General features: G+C 38.5%; 1 protein-coding gene across 3 annotated transcripts in view; it reads left to right on the plus strand.

Moving 5' to 3' along the window:
• ckn (CRK like proto-oncogene, adaptor protein) overlaps positions 1 to 18495 on the plus strand; it is a 246261-nt gene that overhangs the window by 23185 nt on the left and 204581 nt on the right. Inside the window, exon 2 of one of the 3 annotated variants that reach the window (XM_087342642.1) lies at positions 1049 to 1127. The exons of 1 other annotated variant lie outside the window; for it this stretch is intronic. Coding sequence is in view for 1 of the 2 variants with exons in the window: in XM_087342641.1 (XP_087198767.1) it covers positions 13025 to 13040 (16 nt within the window). In the remaining variant the exon portion in view is untranslated. Of the gene's footprint in view, positions 1 to 1048; positions 1128 to 12705; positions 13041 to 18495 lie in introns of those variants that run through there. One more of the 3 variants, XM_087342641.1, reaches the window with a different exon arrangement.

The following is an 18495-nucleotide window of genomic DNA, read 5'->3' on the forward strand; positions in this document are numbered from 1 at the left end:
ATTGTAGTGTTGTTATTTATGGCCGTCAGCTCGCGCTGCAAGATTCGAATTCCCATTTATCACGCAGAGGTCAATATTGCAGCTGACAGTCATTACTTTCTATTTTGTAAAATATTTAGCTTTTAACAAAAGAAGCAGCAGAGATTTCTTTTCTTAGAGTTATTGCCCAGCATTGACTAATTTATCGTATGTACATTTCACATATATAAAAGAAATTGAAAATAGTTTATAATAATATAGAGACTAAGAAGGTTCGATTCTCAGCATGGACAGAAGTTCTCTTTTATTACCAAGTCCAGACCGGTTCTGGGGTCCACGCAGCCTTCTATCCAATAGCTATCGAGGACTTCTTCCCAGATGGTAAAGCAACCGTAATATGAAGCTAACGATGTTACCTACACCATACGTCTTCATGGCGTTGTGCTTAATTAAGTACAATAATGAGATGGTAAAGTTGCGTCATATTGTGATATAATAAATATATATTATTTAAATCTTGTCCGTCTAATCACAATAACGTCTTATTAAATATTAAAATATTACAATAATTAACATTTAAATATTTAAAATAAAAATGTACACTAATAATATATATAAATTGTATTTAAGTTATTATTGATTTGAATCTTTATATAATTATATACACCTGAAGATAGTTCTTTTAGGAACTGAAACATGTCGTGAAAAAATGATGGTCTAATGTAAATCGAATATTTCGATAAAGAACATCATTTAATATTTTAAATGTTTAAATGTTTAAATGTTAATTATTGTAATATTTTAATATTTAATAAGACTTTATTGTGATTAGACGGACAAGATTTAAATAATATATAAGTATAATAATAAATTAAGCGTTTATGTATACAAACATTAAAGATTATCAAATTGAGCGCCTAGGAATGATTGAAAATTAGCCAGTATATTGACTGGGAAAAATGTGATTCCGTATGTATTTCGATACAGGGAAATAAACAATTTCCATTTCTACAGAATAATTTTGATCGGACCATGTCTTCTGTAATGTTTGTCTTCTGTCTGTTTCCAGGTAACAAGTGGAATCTCTCTCTGCAAATTTTGCTGTTAACCTCAGTGTAGTGGACGCAAGATATGGCGGCGATAGAACGGTAGGGAACAACAATCTTCATTTTAACGAGAACTGTCTCTCTAGCCATGATATATGTTAAGTTTCCGCGTAGATTAGAAATTCAATCCATTACAATATGCTGAGACTGGTAACTCGTTCGCTGTGACAATGTTCCAAGGCACTAAGTTATATCTATTATAGAACCATTCGTTTTTGGCATTTCGAAGCGGTGTTACAACTGGAAGACCCATGAAATTAATCAAAGGAGTAAAACTTACACATAGCAGAACTCATATAATATAAGTGTCGTTTAAAACATTTCATCAGATTTTATTACGATTTTAAAATACTTAAAAGTTCAATTAGATTTTTAAGTCAAAATGATGTGAAACAATGAAATACGTGTTATTATTTTCTATAAGTATCACGTGTCAGGCTTCATAAAAATAGGCGAACGTTGAGGTTATCACGGAGGCGGGTATAACATTCTCCCGGAATTTTGCGCTGTATAGTCTGGTATAAAACTGATGACGTTTCAGAGGTAATTACTGTCTCCATCATCAAGGCGATGACTGATATTGGAGGCAAACTGACAAACTCTGACCCCATACCTGACAAACTGAACACGGTAATAAGTTCTTCTTTAGAGTTATATCCATAATAAAAATATGATCCGATTTGGATTCAACCTATGACAACATGTAAGTGAATCTAGGACAATGAGCTGCATTTCATTGCTGAATTATAAATTTATATTATCTGACTATAATATTAATGACACAGAATTTGTGAGTCTAAATCTGTGAAAATAGATTTCTGCTCCGAACTCCTTGTTTAAAGATTACATTAACGCTTTTGTCTTATACTTACTGTACGTCGTATATCAGAAAGCATAAGAAGCCCTCTCGGGTGGATTAAATTCGTTTTAGTATAATCTTGCAGAATTTACGGAAACTTTTTGAAAGGCTGTAGGGCATGAGACCTTCTGTATTCAGCGACTTTTAGGGTTCCACAGAATTTCGTGGGAGAGAGATTAAACTGAACACAAGCAGTATCTCGCTGGCTTGCCGCGAGCATCCCCAAAGCATACTTAACAAACATCATTTCATCTGACTGCGGGGGAAGTTCATTTGTGAATGCAGCAATATAAACTGTTATTTATTTATTCATTCATTTGTATCCTCTGCTTCGTTAAAGAATGGCGATGTTTTGTTTCAAATCCTAAGAATACGATACTAAATTACTATTGGATATTAGGGTTCTGTAAACCAAGTTTAATTCAGAAACCTGTATTATCAGGAAAGTGCTGCAAGATTTCTCTCCAGTTTCCATGGTAATTTCTATCGAAATATCACGTTATTACGTCAGAAATGTTACAAGCGTCATTTGTGGCCGTCTTCTGTCCTTTTCCTATGTTTAATTTTTGATTTTTCATATAATAAACGTATCATATTTTGGATTTTAAACTGTTGTCATGATTACAGAAGTAATTGTAATATGTTCAGTCACATACTAGAACCGTCTTTCAACTTAAAGTTAGGCACACTTGCCCATAATTATTGTCGCCGAGTGTGGCTTCATATGTATTTTACTTTTAACTTAAATTTCCTTATTTTATAAATAAATACAGCTTATGGTAACATAATGTCCTTTTGTCTCTCCCCCGATCAATTTTGGACCAACTAACTAATTTTTTTACGAAACTTTCCTTCGATGTCTTATCATTGGAAATTTCTACACGCAATACCGTCCCTGCAAGACTACTTAGAATATAAATAATTTTTGTGTCAAAATAAAATATATTAATATGAATATGAATTAAAAACTATTGAATTTTTTTGTATAATGCAAAATAGTTACATAAAGACAGCATGAAATCCATTTTCTTTTCTTTTAGGATGTAATAATTCATTTATAATTGCAGCCAAACACGTAAAAAAGGATAAAGATTGTTTATAGGCATACTTACAAGTACTGGCGACTTTCTTGTGTTTTTAAAAATTTCGCGTACAACGTGGAGACGAAGTAAAACCGAGATTCAATTTCATAACTGAACTATCCGCATAATCACTCGGATCGGGAAAATGTTGTGGTGCTAGGCGCTAAGTCATGCAGTTCCAGCCGGGAAGTTACATTTGCGTTAAACTTTATTAGTGAACGCATTGTATATGATGATGTAAAACGTATGAAAGAAATGTGTCTTCCAGCGTCATGACTCTCATACTAAGTTTCATGAAAATCCATCAACTAGTTTAGAACTCATTAAACAGATAGAACACATACACGCAAACATGATTGTGCCACAAACCTGTCTTCTTTTATAATGGAAAGTAAGATGAAGATCCTTTAAACCGAACCCGTTCCATTGTACGGTAAATTGTTCATAACATGTAACAATAACCTCTCTTCTTTTCCGAACAAATGAAGAAAACTTGGGCGAATTTGAATTCGAAAGAAAACCTGCACGTATCGAGCGCGCATAGAAAATAGGGTAATACGAAATTTTGGTGTTCTTTGTTCTATTTCGTGTTGTGTTTCTCGTTTCGTTGTATCCGTACGTGCTCTGGAGTGTTGGTGAAGAAACCGGCGTGGTAGTACATGCATGTTGTGCGCCGTTGCGTCTGCTAGCTTTTGATTCATAAAACAAAAAACAAAAAACAAAAAAAGGCAGACATGGAGAGATGATCTGGAAGCAGAGGAATGAACAAAAAGAGAACGAAACAGAAGAGAAACATAGCATAATAGAAATAGTTACGTAGTTCAATATTGATTTATCACACCCGAGGCGCGTTGAATGTCCTTTAATTCACAGTGAATTAAATTGAGGACTTCGCTAGTACCAGGACTCCAAGAGATGATCCTTAATGTCTTCATCTGTGAGGATCTGCCTGACGAATTAAATCTTATTGGAAGCTCCATGTAGAAAAAGTGAGGAGTGTCGGGGCACGCATAATAATTAACTGGCTGGATGGCTGGGGTTCGATTCACGGCAGGGACAGAAATCTCTTTCTTCGACGCATCCAGTCCCATCTTCCCGTCCAATGGATACCGGGGAATATTTTCCTGGCAGTAAAGAGGCTAGAGTGTGAAGTGAATTATTACGCCATGCGTACATTTCCTAACTTTGTGCCATTACTATGCAGACTACGCATGTGTTGGGTGAATTATATTAAAATAAGTTTTTGCGAAGAAATAAAATCAACCTGGTTTTCGCGTGGCAGACTGTGAATCAGGTTTAAGGCTACTAGATGGAACACAGGGATGAATACATTCTGTTCCCCTCTCTTTTAGGGGCGGAAGTAAAATTAGTGTGATTTATTAGCATGGTGTCTCTCTCGGTTCTACAGATGATCTCCTGGTTTTGAAAGTGTGGGGGTTTCTTCTCCCCTGCAATATCTCGCTCCAAGAGCAGGAATGGCAAAATTTATATAAAACGGAGCGCATATTCGTAGCAGCGGAGACACCGCGAGGTTCAGAAAACGTCGTTATGTCTGCAGGCTCTTATTTATATTGCAGAAACCAAGAGTGAAGTGTTACTTAACATGTGGCAGGATAATAAAAGTTTCCTGCACTTGCTTCCGAGAGAGCTGTTGCTTTTCAGAGCCATGCTCGCAACCTCTGCTTAATCTGTAATTGATGATACTGGTATACAGCGTGTGCCACAGCCACCCTCGGGAGTCACACTGAGAAAAATTCTCCAAAGATTTTCTTCCTTTCAGTCTACCATATTATTTTTCTCTTTCCTTTGTTTCTATTTTTTTTTCTCTCTCTCTATATCTACCTTTCTTTCTGTCTACATTATTCCTTTAATCGGCCATTTCTTTCTGCAAACAGTAAAATATGTTGTAGGATTTGAGGTTTTCACGGCGGTGAGTCTGAAGATGGCTGTCTTCTGGGTTGTTGCGCCGTGTACTGTGGCACCCATCGCCCTGATGACGGGGGCAGCAAAGACCTCTGAAACGTCGGTAAACGTCTACCAGACTACACGGCGCAACAACCCAGAAGACAGATATCATCTGAAAAAAATGTTGTTTTGTAATAGAGTCTACGTAAACTATATTTTGAAAGTTTGCGGGCATTTGAAAATCCACGCGCCTTACCATAACATTTTCATTAGAGTAATGTACATTGCAGTTTTATTTGTTTAAAATGTAGATAATCGCCCGTATTCTGTAATAGACCTATCCATATACCGCACGCGAGAGGTGCAAAGAATGAAAAATATTACGACACTGTTTGCAAGATTAAGATGCTTTTATCACACCGTTAAGGTCACATATGTTATTTATCTCCTTTCCGGTAGATATAAGTTATGCTCATGTATGATTCTATTTATACTCAAAGCACAAACCCACAAACTATTCCTTCCTACAATTTTTTTTTTATAATTGCGGTCCTATGTCGCTATCTGTATCCTATTCTAGTGTTCCGCTGCTGGTGTGCGCCACAAGGTTTTACGTGTACCGCGAAGTTGTATAAGAAATAATGACCTCAGTATGACCTCTGAAACGTTGGTAAACATCTATCAGACTACACAGCGCAACAACCCATAAGACAGAAATCTTCATACTCATCGCCCTGATGATGGAGGCAGTATGACCTTTGAAACGTTGGTAAACATCGACCAGACTACACAGCGCAACAACCCAGAAGACAGAAATCTTCATACTCATCGCCCTGATGACGGAGGCAGTATGACCTCCGAAACGTTGGTAAACATCTACCAGACTACACAGCGCAACAACCCAGAAGACAGAAATCTTCATCGCCCTGATGATGGAGGCAGTATGACCTCCGAAACGTTGGTTAACATCGACCAGACTACACAGCGCAACAACCCAGAAGACATAAATCTTCATACTCACCGCTGCGAAAACCTCAGATCTTACAAATTAAAATTTTCTTTCAGGAAAATCAAAGTCGATACTTTCCATTCTTTTTTTACACACCTTTCTTCTATAAGAGAAAATTGATTAACGGGCCTGCTCCATTTCTTGTGACTATGCATGCATGGTATGTAGCTGATGGAATGAAATCAAATCTATGTTACGCCCTAAACACAACACATTGTGTGTCTGCAGCTGGTACATGTTATCTGGATTTGAGGTGTGGTTCAGTCATATGAAGGAGCTGCATTACAGTTTTCACAGAGCCAAATGTTTTATTAATGGCGGTTGCAGTTTCAAGAGAGAAAGAAATCCGTTGAAAGTCAATACAAATGTGATTTCTATAGTTTCATATTAAAAGTAACTACCATTTAGTTGAAAAACTTTTTGTCTTACTGAAAGTGTAAAGATTAAACATACAGACTAAACATTTTATTTTATTTCTGTATGAATGTGAAGGTTGATCTTTCATTATAATAGAAAAACACATATTGATGAAGATTACAGTCTTTGGAGATTTTGCCTCGTGTAGTCTCGTAGGAAGTGACCGACGTTTCAGAGGTGCTTACTGTCTCTGTCATCACAGACAGTCGTCTTCAGACTCGCCGTTGTGAGTCCCAAATATATCAAATATGTTGATGATGTTTGAGACAAGGCGATGAGGTAATTATTTCGAACAAAGAGGGAGGAAATAACAGGAGAACAGAAACAAATGCACAACGAGGAACATCATTACCGATACCCATCGCTAAATAAATAATTAGATGGCTGAAGTTGGATGGGACATAATGCACGTGGGATAAATGAGAAAATATTATGTAAGATTTGAGGTTTTCACAGCCGTGAGTACGAAGATTCCTGTCTTCTGGGTTGTTGCGCCGTGTAGTCTGGTCGATGTTAACCAATCGCCCTGATGACGGAGGCAGTATGACCTCTGAATCGTTGGTAAACATCGACCAGACTACACAGCGCAACAACCCAGAAGACAGAAATCTTCATACTCATCGCCCTGATGATGGAGGCAGTATGACCTCTGAAACGTTGGTAAACATCTACCAGACTACACAGCGCAACAACCCAGAAGACAGAAATCTTCATACTCATCGCCCTGATGAAGGAGGCAGTATGACCTCTGAAACGTTGGTAAACATCGACCAGACTACACAGCGCAACAACCCAGAAGACAGAAATCTTCATACTCATCGCCCTGATGACGGAGGCAGTATGACCTCTGAAACGTTGGTTAACATCGACCAGACTACACAGCGCAACAACCCAGAAGACAGAAATCTTCATACTCATCGCCCTGATGACGGAGGCAGTATGACCTCTGAAACGTTGGTTAACATCGACCAGACTACACAGCGCAACAACCCAGAAGACAGAAATCTTCATACTCATCGCCCTGATGACGGAGGCAGTATGACCTCCGAAACGTTGGTTAATATCGACCAGACTACACAGCGCAACGACCCAGAAGACAGAAATCTTCGAGAAAATATTAGTCAGAAAACCTCAAGGGAAGGAAGCATTTGAGGAACCTGGTCGTACTTGGGAGGTTTGAATTAAAAATATCTTAGAGAAACGAGGTATGTAGGGATGGACTGGATTGAATTCAGTCAGGACACGGTCCAGTGGCGGGATTTTGAGAACACGGTAATGAACCTTCGAGTTCAACAAAAGGTGGAAAATTTCGTGACTAGCCGCCGAACTACTATCGGCTTCTCAAGACGGCCTGCGCTCCATGGAGTTTATACACATTCCCGATATTATTTTATGGTAATAAATTACATACACCGCCGTCACACGTAGTTCTAATGGCATCGTGACTTCGCAGTCGTGGCTGAAGAAACGTGTCATATGGGCCGCTGTCTTAAACAGATGAGTGGAGAAGTGAGCAACAGGAAATGAGTTGGATCGTAATTGTATTGATTATGTCCATTTATTGTTACTAAGATCCACTGTGTAGACGTGTCTTTCACTCTCAGACCGGTCATGACGTGGTCTGGAACCAATGACCTGTGTATCCGGGCCACAGAACTTATTTTAGTTCTATATATAGGTTATTTTAAACAGGGTACTTGAGTACTGGGTTCTAAGGTGAGTATTTATACTCAAATTAAATGACGTAACAGAGATATGAAGGAATTTGTTTAAAGATGAGCATAAATATTTGTGATTTTTTTTAGAAAAATTGCGGTCGTCAGAGCAAGAGGGTTAAGACAGACGGGATATGCATTTGAGTTGTGAAATGCTTACTGAATTTTAACCAGGAAATCTGAAGGGAAAAGATCACTGGTGATACCTAACACTTTGATACGAGGATGATAATGATTCAGTCATAACGTAGACCAGTCGCATGCCCTGTACATTTTTTAAATGAAAGGGTTGTAGCCAATTTTTTTACATCCAAATAGAAAGTTACATTTTAAAAGTTCCTTTTGTAAGATTACAATAATAATAACAATAACAACAGCAACAACAACAATTCCAAAAACAACTCCACTCTGCTCAAATGTCAATAAACTACACGAAGCAGGCTGCTGTTACAGTTGGATACAACAGCCAGGTCTATTGTGTCACAGAAAATACACTGATTCTAAGATTCAACGCAAAGAAGATGCAATACAAATATACTGACACGAGCATTCTAGAACACTGATCCTCCAGCCTTCACTAAATGGCCGTCCGTGGATGATTTACGTGGAAACATTAACCTAATAGAGTCAGGTAACAGATAAAAGAAATTGCGGAAAAGATATCCTGATGGTGATGTACACAGTACCCAGTAACAGCAGGTCACATTATAGGAGGAAGACCCTCACAAGCTGCCATAGAACACATGAAATATGATAATATAACAAAACAGATCCTCTAAAATACAACCTCCAGAGAGGCTACACACCATGTCACAAATACGCACCACAAATCGCCTTGGACAATGGGCACTACATGTAACTCCTATTTTAGCGTCTAGAGACTACATTTTACTCAATGATTCTATTTACGGGCTTTATATTAATTTCAGAACAAATAGCGTTTATTTCTTTAAACTTTATTAACGATTTGATTTTTATAATAATAACTTTGAAGTTAGGACTTAATTTGTAAATATTATGTAGATGAATTTTGTGTTTCAAAGGATGGAAACCATTTTATTGTGCTCATAATGGCACCGGAACTACTTTAATGATGATCGTATTCTGCTAACGCTTTCGGAAGCAAAACACGACTGAAATCAATTACATCCTTAAAACTTCGTAATTTTGGGACCATCTCCCGTGAAACCGACACTAGTAGAGAGAGCGTTTGGGAGGAGGGGAGAGATCAGCTTTCCGGAGCACGCATGTGATTTGTTGGAATGTCCCAGCAGATGGCCTCTGGGCCACCGAGTCGAGGGCGTCTCGAGCCCTGATAAAACCAACTGATGATGCTGTGTGTAGCAGCAAACGTTGGTCCACTGTCACAGTATCTGTCGTTTTACTTTAAAGTGTCACTAACAACATTAATTGGTATAGATGCTCTTTTATGGTGGAACTTGCTACTGGAGATGGTATATATACGTGTCCAGTCTGTTGCGTGAAGTTTGTTCACTTATTGGTGAAATGCACAACCCAAGAAATCAAAGATTCCAGATGCTATGAAAATTAAAATTAAGTACTATGTAACTCATTACAGGGGGTAACGCCAATAAACTGACCAAACCGGACATGGAAGTAACTTGAATAATAAAAAAAAACTAAAACAAAGTAAGACGCACACTGACACAACCTAACAATCTAAAGTAAAGTAACTTAACCTAACCTAACTTAACCTAACCTAACCTAACTTAACCTTACCTAACCTAACTTAACCTAACATAACCTAACTTAACTTAACCTAACCTAACCTAACCTAACCTAACTTAACCTAACCTAACCTAACCTAACCTAACCTAACCTAACTTAACCTAACCTAACCTAACCTAACTTAACCTAACCTAACTTAACCTAACCTAACCTAACCTAACCTAACCTAACTTAACCTAACCTAACCTAACCTAACTTAACCTAACCTAACCTAACCTAACCTAACCTACACTAACCAAGCCTCACCGAAATATTACATACTCTATAAGAATAATTTTACTGAGAGAAGCAGTAATGTTAAAAGTGTCACAGAATTTAAGTCACTCAGAGCTATGTAGTGACAGCCAAACTAGTTACAAATGAGAGAAGGTTTATATTGTTAAAATTAGTAACCTATCTTGAAGCCAGCGCGTCTCATTCTCGTTGACTTAGTGTCCTGTTTTGTATTCACCAGATCCAGGGCTGAATCCCGTCGAAGGTACGACCCGGATTGCAGTACTCTGCAATTATTTTACCTGCAGAATTCTTTACAATATTTTAGTAGTATCATAAATATGCCAGAATTGATTATTTTTCAGCGTAATTAAGACGCAGTTTTTGGTAGTATAAACTTAATATAATAAATTCGTCTCCATAACTTTCTGCGCAAGTGTCATATAAAAAAAGAACAACACGCGATTTAACTAATTAATAGGCGTGAAGGGGTGTCCTGTAATGTCGATTGTAAATTAAATTGCATAGTTGTTTTTATTATGCCTGTAATGTGTCTTGAAAGCATAGTTTCCGTTAGAAACTCCATTAAACAGATTAGTAATTTGAAACGGACACCTACAAAGCGCAACAACAAAAATTCAACGGTCATTAGCGAGACATTTTCAGTTTTAACGCACTTTGTACTTTAAAACCGTGAATGTTCTCTAATGCCTGTCGTCCACAAAAAATTTGTCAGTACCAAACAGTGTCCGCTAAATCCGAATTTCTTTAAATCGAGAGTTTACTGAATATTTAAATATATAAAGTAATGTAAAAAGTATAACGAAGTGTATTTCTCTGCCCCAAGAAACGCCAAGCCTTACACCTACTAACAGCAATCTTTTAAAACTGTCTACTAGAAATTACAATACCCTCTGGAAGGCTCTATTAAATATAATGAGGCTAAAACTAGACACTGGGTTATGAAAATTATAAATTAATTAACTAATTAAGATGTACAAAGTACAGAATTTTTAAGGTAAATTATATAAAAAACACTTAGCAGTGGATTCTCATAAAGGTATTAAATTACTTGAATGTCTAATAATTACAGAGATAACGATTTCACAAATCCCCAAAACAACAAAGTTCAGTTTAAGTATTTTTTGACAGGACACATCTACTAATTATTTGGGCTCAATATTGTTAACTGCTGTCATACAGTGTTTTAAGCAGTGGTGCTCTGAAATTGCTTGTCTTCTTTAAGTCACTGTATTTTATTTAATTTTAAGCGAAATTACGTAATAAAGACCACAGGTATTCGCTGAGAAATTCTAAAATTAATTATTGAATAAATAGCTCTTAGGCATATAATCATTTGCTTCCTACACTAAGGCATGCTTTAAAGCAAATGCCTCCAGTAAAAATTAACAAAATGGGACAGAAAATATAAATTGCTCACATTTCCTGTTTCATTAAGCCAAATACTCGTAAGTTTCACATAAAGAGGCTTATACATTTTTTATGTTCGAGATTTGAAGCACTAAGACGAAGTTAGAATCGTGAAATTTCAGGTTCTCACGGCGGCGAGTACGAAGATGACGACTGTCTTCTGGGTTGTTGCGTTGTGTAGTCTGGTAGATGTTTACCGACGTTTCAGAGGTCATACTGCCTCCGTCATCAGGGCGATGAGTATGAAGATTTCTGTCTTCTGGGTTGTTGCGCTGTGTAGTCTGGTCGATGTTAACCAACGTTTCAGAGGTCATACTGCCTCCGTCATCAGGGCGATTAGTATGAAGATTCCTGTCTTCTGGGTTCTTGCGCTGTGTAGTCTGGTAGATGTTTACCGACGTTTCAGAGGTCATACTGCCTCCGTCATCAGGGCGATGAGTATGAAGATTTCTGTCTTCTGGGTTGTTGCGCTGTGTAGTCTGGTCGATGTTAACCAACGTTTCAGAGGTCATACTGCCTCCGTCATCAGGGCGATTAGTATGAAGATTCCTGTCTTCTGGGTTCTTGCACTGTGTAGTCTGGTAGATGTTTACCGACGTTTCAGAGGTCATACTGCCTCCGTCATCAGGGCGATGAAGATTTCTGTCTTCTGGGTTGTTGCGCTGTGTAGTCTGGTAGAAGTTTATAGACATTTCAGAGGTATTTCCAGCCTCAAGCATCGTCCTGATGACGGAGGCAGCAAGTGCCTATGAAACTTCGGAAAACGTTTAGCAGACTACAAGATTCTGCAACCCATGGTACGGAAAGTTTGAGATATATTGTTCAACAAGATTTTTGAGATTAGACGATGCGTTGAATGCGGCGAACTGTAAGAGGAATTTGTATAAAACTTTGTTGTGAAATGTTTTAGATTGATAAGTTTTTGTTGGAGAACCTTTTTTGTGTTTCTATAGTCCTTGTGTGGCTTACTTCCTACAGCGTGTCTTTTTGTTTATAAAACGCCGACAGTTCACTTGTTTTCCTGCGACAACAGCTGCTGCTTCTTTGAGACGAGCTCCATGTTAGTTGTCGTTTACGTCTTTTTTGTTGATTGTCATCTGAGAGACAATGCGTCTTTGAAGACGGATCATTTTAAACACCGCGGTTCTAGGCTGGGTGCGCCATGTCCCTCCCTTCTGTCTGAAATGAACTCGTCCATTTCTCTCCCTACCACTCTGCCTACCTTACTAATAGCGTGGAGTAGAGTGCGCGCGAGTCGCGTTGTCTAGCTCATACAAGTAGCATCTGTGCTTGACGAAGTGCGAAAGCGTATACCTCGTTGTTGTTTTCGCCGATAGTTTTTTGTATCTGTGATCGGTTATGGTGGACAGGTGATAACATCAATGCAAGAGATAATAATGATAGTATCTTACATTACAATGTTTTTCATTATTATGGAGCGGTGAATCATAAACTTTGTGAATGTGCTGTGTGTCCTTTTTGGACTGTTCTGTCAGTGCTAGCCACATTTGTGACGTGAAACTCATCTTGTTTATCGTTTGGATTCCGTGCTTGGCGCCATGAGGAGAATTAGTGGTGAGTTTATTTGTATTTTTTGTTATCTTGTGTAGAAGGAGGTTGAACAAATCATATTAGCGGAAAGAAAATCTTTATGTCGGCTTGTTTATGTTTCCCTGGATAATAAGCAAGACTTTTTCAAAGCTGAATAAAAGTCCAGCAGCGTTGCTAGATAAAAGATTCAAGATTTTACGTACGTGGAGGCTGAATACCGGTATCCGTGGACAGAGAGAGAAAGAAAGTCCGTAACCCCGGTACAGTCACGTTCACTTACGAATGGTGTACTTTTAAACCATATGGTCACAAATGTATGGGAATATGATGGAGAAATGTGTTTTTATGATTGAAAAAAACAGCTGAATGTGATTAACATATTTAAAATGTTGAATTTGTACTTTCTTGTTTTCGGTGTACCAATTTATTCACATATTTACTTCACGAAAGTTAAACTCTCCCCCCACCATTATTGAAATAATCTGTTTTGTTTTGCAAGGATACATCACGCATTTCATGGATTAAGGACAAATTTTAAATTATCTTCGTCGCTTCGTGATCTACTCTCGTCATAAGGTCGTGATCATTGTTTGTTTTTGTTATGAAATTCATGTTTGGGATTGAAAACGTGCGTCAGTGTGGACATAAAACAATGGTTCGTTTTATTTTGCCCCACTTGATTTTCGTTTTGTTCAGCCAAATAATTTGTTGAACTGTAGGCCGTAATTATTTGAAACAACTTTAATTTACCGTCACCTGTTGGAGGATTTGAGGATTGTTCATTGTTACCATATCTAACGAACTGTTATTATTTGTCACTGAATTTGGTTTGTTTAAAATTATCAGCCCTAATAGGCCTACAAACCAATCTTACTTACGCAACTGATCACCTTATTGTAAAGCTACATTATTTTAAGTTCCAAGTCTGTAATTGAGTCGTGTACAAGGAACACCGTTTACATTATCTCGAAATGGAAAATCAGTTTTAAAGGTGAATTAATTCACTGAAGAAGATTAAGGAGATGGCTGTCTTCAGGGTTGTTGCGTCGTGTAGTCTGGTAGAATTCTGCCGACGTTTCAGATGTGCTTGCATGGTCATAGATACTGTATTATTTCTTTTGTGAACCAAGGGAAACTTTCATCAACGAACGAGTGGTTCTGATGAGTCTAGTCACTAACTGACAATGTGTTCAACAGCCTACCAGCTTACTAGAATCTTATTACAGCATCCATAAACGGTCTCAGATTAGAACATACCTGTAGGTTATATTACAGAGGACTGACGGAGGAAGCCGGTGATGACAGTTGAAGGTACCGTAGTGGAATGCGACAGGAAATTGTGAAGGACAAACTTCAGTGTATGTAATCCTTCACATTGAACAGTTTGCAGTTATTCCAGGCATGTGGAAAGTGTTATCCTTTCCAATTTGTTTTTTACATGTGTACTCAAAGTAGACTTAGTAAGTAAGATTTGAGGTTTTCACAGCGCTGAGTCTGAAGATTTCTGTCTTCTGGGTTGTTGCGCTGTGTAGTCTGGTAGATGTTTACCAACGTTTCAGAGATCATACTACCTCCATCATCAGGGCGATGAATATGAAGATTTCTGTCTTCTGGGTTGATGCACTGTGTAGTCTGGTCGATGTTAACCAACGTTTCAGAGGTCATACTGCCTCCGTCATCAGGGCGATGAGTATGAAGATTTCTGTCTTCTGGGTTGTTGCGCCGTGTAGTCTGGTCGATGTTTACCAACGTTTCAGAGGTCATACTGCCTCCGTCATCAGGGGTAGCTAAAAAAGACTCCGGGTCCACCACTCTTCCGGAGTCTCCCTGTGTACTGGAGACAAGCAACGCTCATGTCGAGGGTGACATATGCATCCAGAATTTTAAGTCGAAAAATCCGGAAGGAAGAGGTATCTTGGAGAAAAAGAGTGTTTGCTGGATTCGACTGAAGATGGCTGTCTTGTGGGTTGTAGCGAGTGTAGTCTGGCAGAAGTTTACCGGCGTTTCAGAGGTACTTTCCTCGATCGTCAGGGCGATGATGGAGGCAACATGTGTTTCTGAAACGTTTGGTAAATTTATACCAGACTTTTACATTCAAACTTCCCGGAGACTGCTATTTAATCCAAATCACAACACTCATTTTATCACAAACTTGTTATAATTCCTAATTACGCTACGGATTTAGCGTGTCGTAATGGAGTGTAACAGTTAATATACTTCGAACTCAGTAAACATCTGAAATATACCGTATTGGGAATGAAATTTGGTCTAATACCAAGTGCTAAAGACCGCTTTCGTTAAATTGTGGAATTTTTCCCCGCGTTTCCATCATCAGAGTACATAAAAATTGCTTTTAGAAACTCCGAAATGTTTATTTTTGTGGCATCTCTTATTTCTCGCGACGTGCGTCAACAGAAGACGAATTTGTGTATATTTCAAGGTGGCTGTGAAAGGAATGTTGACTCTTTGTAGTTCGTCGTTTGTGTACATTCTAGTGGTCAGTCATTACGTAGTCTGAAATATTTCCATTGCGTCACAAGCAATTTAAAAGTCTCGTGCCACGCAGCTTTGTAATGGGTTTAAACATTTTATATGTTTTGAGACCAGGGTGTTGAGAAAAACATTTGAACTTTCAATATCATTTGACACTAAAAAACTTTTGGAATTTATAGAGATTTGTTAACTAACCCACCGTTCATCTAACCGAAATACTTCTAATTCTGTAAGACATAAAATTGTTAAAGGAAATGCAATTGAGAATGCGAAATATCTGCTTCCATACAGCGATCGTAGCGAGAATTAGATTTGTGTTGCTTTATCATACAGACTAATAAATGCCCCGTGATAAAGTTACCAGCCACAGTAGCTGGTCTGTGGGACGAATTGTGCACAATTGGAACATATTTTGAATGATTATCGGTTCGAATTTACATAATCAAATCCCGAGGGGCCAACAACATGCAACGAGCTGGCTTCTGCACTAGCGTTTGATAGCGGCTCTGCAGGATTTGGCATCGCCCTCTCAACATGGCACGCACTGTCTCAGAGCACGTCTGGACGTCTCGGCGAGAACAGTTTACACCCCTGTCACGAACTTTCTCAGCTTTGCTGACTGAATCATCCCGGTTCAGATGGGCAGATCGTATCTGAGTAAATTGAAACCAAGGTATTTTCCTACCCGTTACTGTAGACTACCTTGCGTCTCTGCTGATTAAGCTGCTGTATCATTCAATGAAGCATATGAATGCAAATCCCTATGAAGTTGTTACGAACCTCAGCGCTAGGCGGAGATAAGAGGTCAGTTTCACACGTCGGACACTTTAACCCCATGAAGAGCACGAACCGGACCAGAAAGTGTGTGGATCTCGTTGGCGGTAGAGAAATATCTCAACCCCTCTCGCAAATCGAACTCCAACCCGTGAGTCCGTAGCCTGTGGATGAACCGTGTTATTTTGCCTGTGATGGATTAGTTATGATTTAAACCAAAATATATTTCGTATTTTGACTGATTATCGTTTCGCGTCTTTGCTTAGAACATCTGTATACTGGGAAAAAAGACAAATCGCAGTTGGGAAAGGGTAGATACCACTTGTTTCGTGATGAGTTTTACAGAATATCCTTTGTAGTGGACAATTAAACCCGGTAAAAAGTAACGAAATAACGTTTTGATTTTACATAGAATGTAGTTTACCTTGATATTGCAATATTATCTTTAGGATTGTCAGAAATATTTCAAGTTTAAAGAAGGGAGGATCGGGAAACACTGGAACGCAATTTTATGCTGAAAATAGTGGGCGAGAGACTGAGTCTTTGAATCCCTCAAGATGAGAATAAGCCTGGGAGAGTTGTAAGTTTCCAAATTGGGCTCTCTCTCTCTCTCTCTCTCTTTTAAATTCACAAAATCCTCATGTTCTGCGGTATAATCTAATTCAGTGAATCAGCCTGTTGCCATGCGTAATGCAGTTAATGCTCTGTTCTACGCGTCCCTTTCATTCATACGGGATTAAATATGTTTTTTTAAATACAAAAAGGTGAACGTGTACATTTCTTTAAGGTAAATTGTATTTTTGTTGCTATAAATTAATCATAATGAGAAATAGAAACATGTTTCCAACAAATAAATTGTCGGATTAGAGGTTTTCACAGCGGCGAGTCCGAAGATGGCGGTCTTCTGGGTTGTAGCGCCGTGTAGCCTGGCAGAAGTTTAACAGCGTTTCAGAGGTCCTTGCTGCCTCCATCATGATGGAGGTAGCGACACAGAAGACAGCTATGTTAAAATAAATTGTCGTTTAGCGACAAACAAGGCAGTTAATTTTGAAGATGACATTGTAAAGAGAAAAATCCTTTGGATAGGTCTACTTGCAGTATTTATCATGACCTGAATGTATTTTAATATGAGGCGGGCGGTAATATGTAGCATGAAGGAATCAACGGCGATCTCTTGCTCTTAAGAGGAATAGGGAAAGGTTCCCATTTATCCAAGAAATACCTTTCTAACGGCGGTACAAAAGATGTCAGCGAGGGAGCCATAAAACCAGGTGTTGATGAGTGATGGGGACCCCCCCCCCCCCTTCCTTCCCATTTCTTATGCTTCCGGAGCAATGAAGGGAAATGTGATATGTTGAGTCGACAGGCCCTAGACTCATTTTACTGTCACAAAATGGGTTACCGGTATCAGCTGCGGCCAGCAAAACATAATGAAAGGAGACGGGCTTCGTAGCCCAGGTTGTATTGCTAGTTGCGACGCCAGATCGAGCAGTAAGGTTATTTTTCTGTTATGTGTAAATTGTCAATTAGCTGTCAGTTATTCGCACTGGATGACCAATTAGATGAAACAGGGTTTCCTCCTCAGAATCTGAAGTCATTTAGCTACTCAGTAATTTCCCATCTTTTGTAGAACCCTAAGATTCAATGTCTTGTTCACAAGATCCATCCTCACAACCTATTTGCTTGAGATACATTTTAATATTATCATCTAAAAAAATCAACGGTCTCTCTTTAATGGGCACCTCCCGTTTGCCCAACGAAGAAACCTCCAAAATTTCTGTTTGGTAAAAATCTTTATTTTTATTTTGATTGTAACATTTTCTGTGCAGGTTTCATGAAAAAATGAAAACTGAAGGGGCGAGTCAATGATATCAGAATATTACCACGGGACGGATTGAATTGTGTCCGCTGTCCGCTTTATTTTGTCAACGCTGTTCATACGTAGGCTAAAAAAAGGTATCGAATACTGCTGATCCATTTGATGAGCACGGATGTTTCTATTTTCTCTGGCTTTCAGAACGTTATTTTAACATCGTTGAATCATCGTGCAGAGTAAACTAACGTCTTGACGGCTGTAAGACACGAAACTGGTGAAGATGAGGGGGCCGATTTGAAATAGAGAGGTCGTAACCGAGAAGAGAGGGGGGCAGGAGGACAGAAAAAGATAAAATTGAGACACGAGGACGAAATAATTAAAAGCTGAAAATTATAG

The sequence above is a fragment of the Zootermopsis nevadensis genome, unplaced genomic scaffold, assembly GCF_977971745.1.
Source record: "Zootermopsis nevadensis isolate Lab colony 2312 unplaced genomic scaffold, Znev_1.0 Znev_ptg000003l, whole genome shotgun sequence".
NCBI classification, from domain to species: Eukaryota; Metazoa; Arthropoda; class Insecta; order Blattodea; family Termopsidae; genus Zootermopsis; species Zootermopsis nevadensis.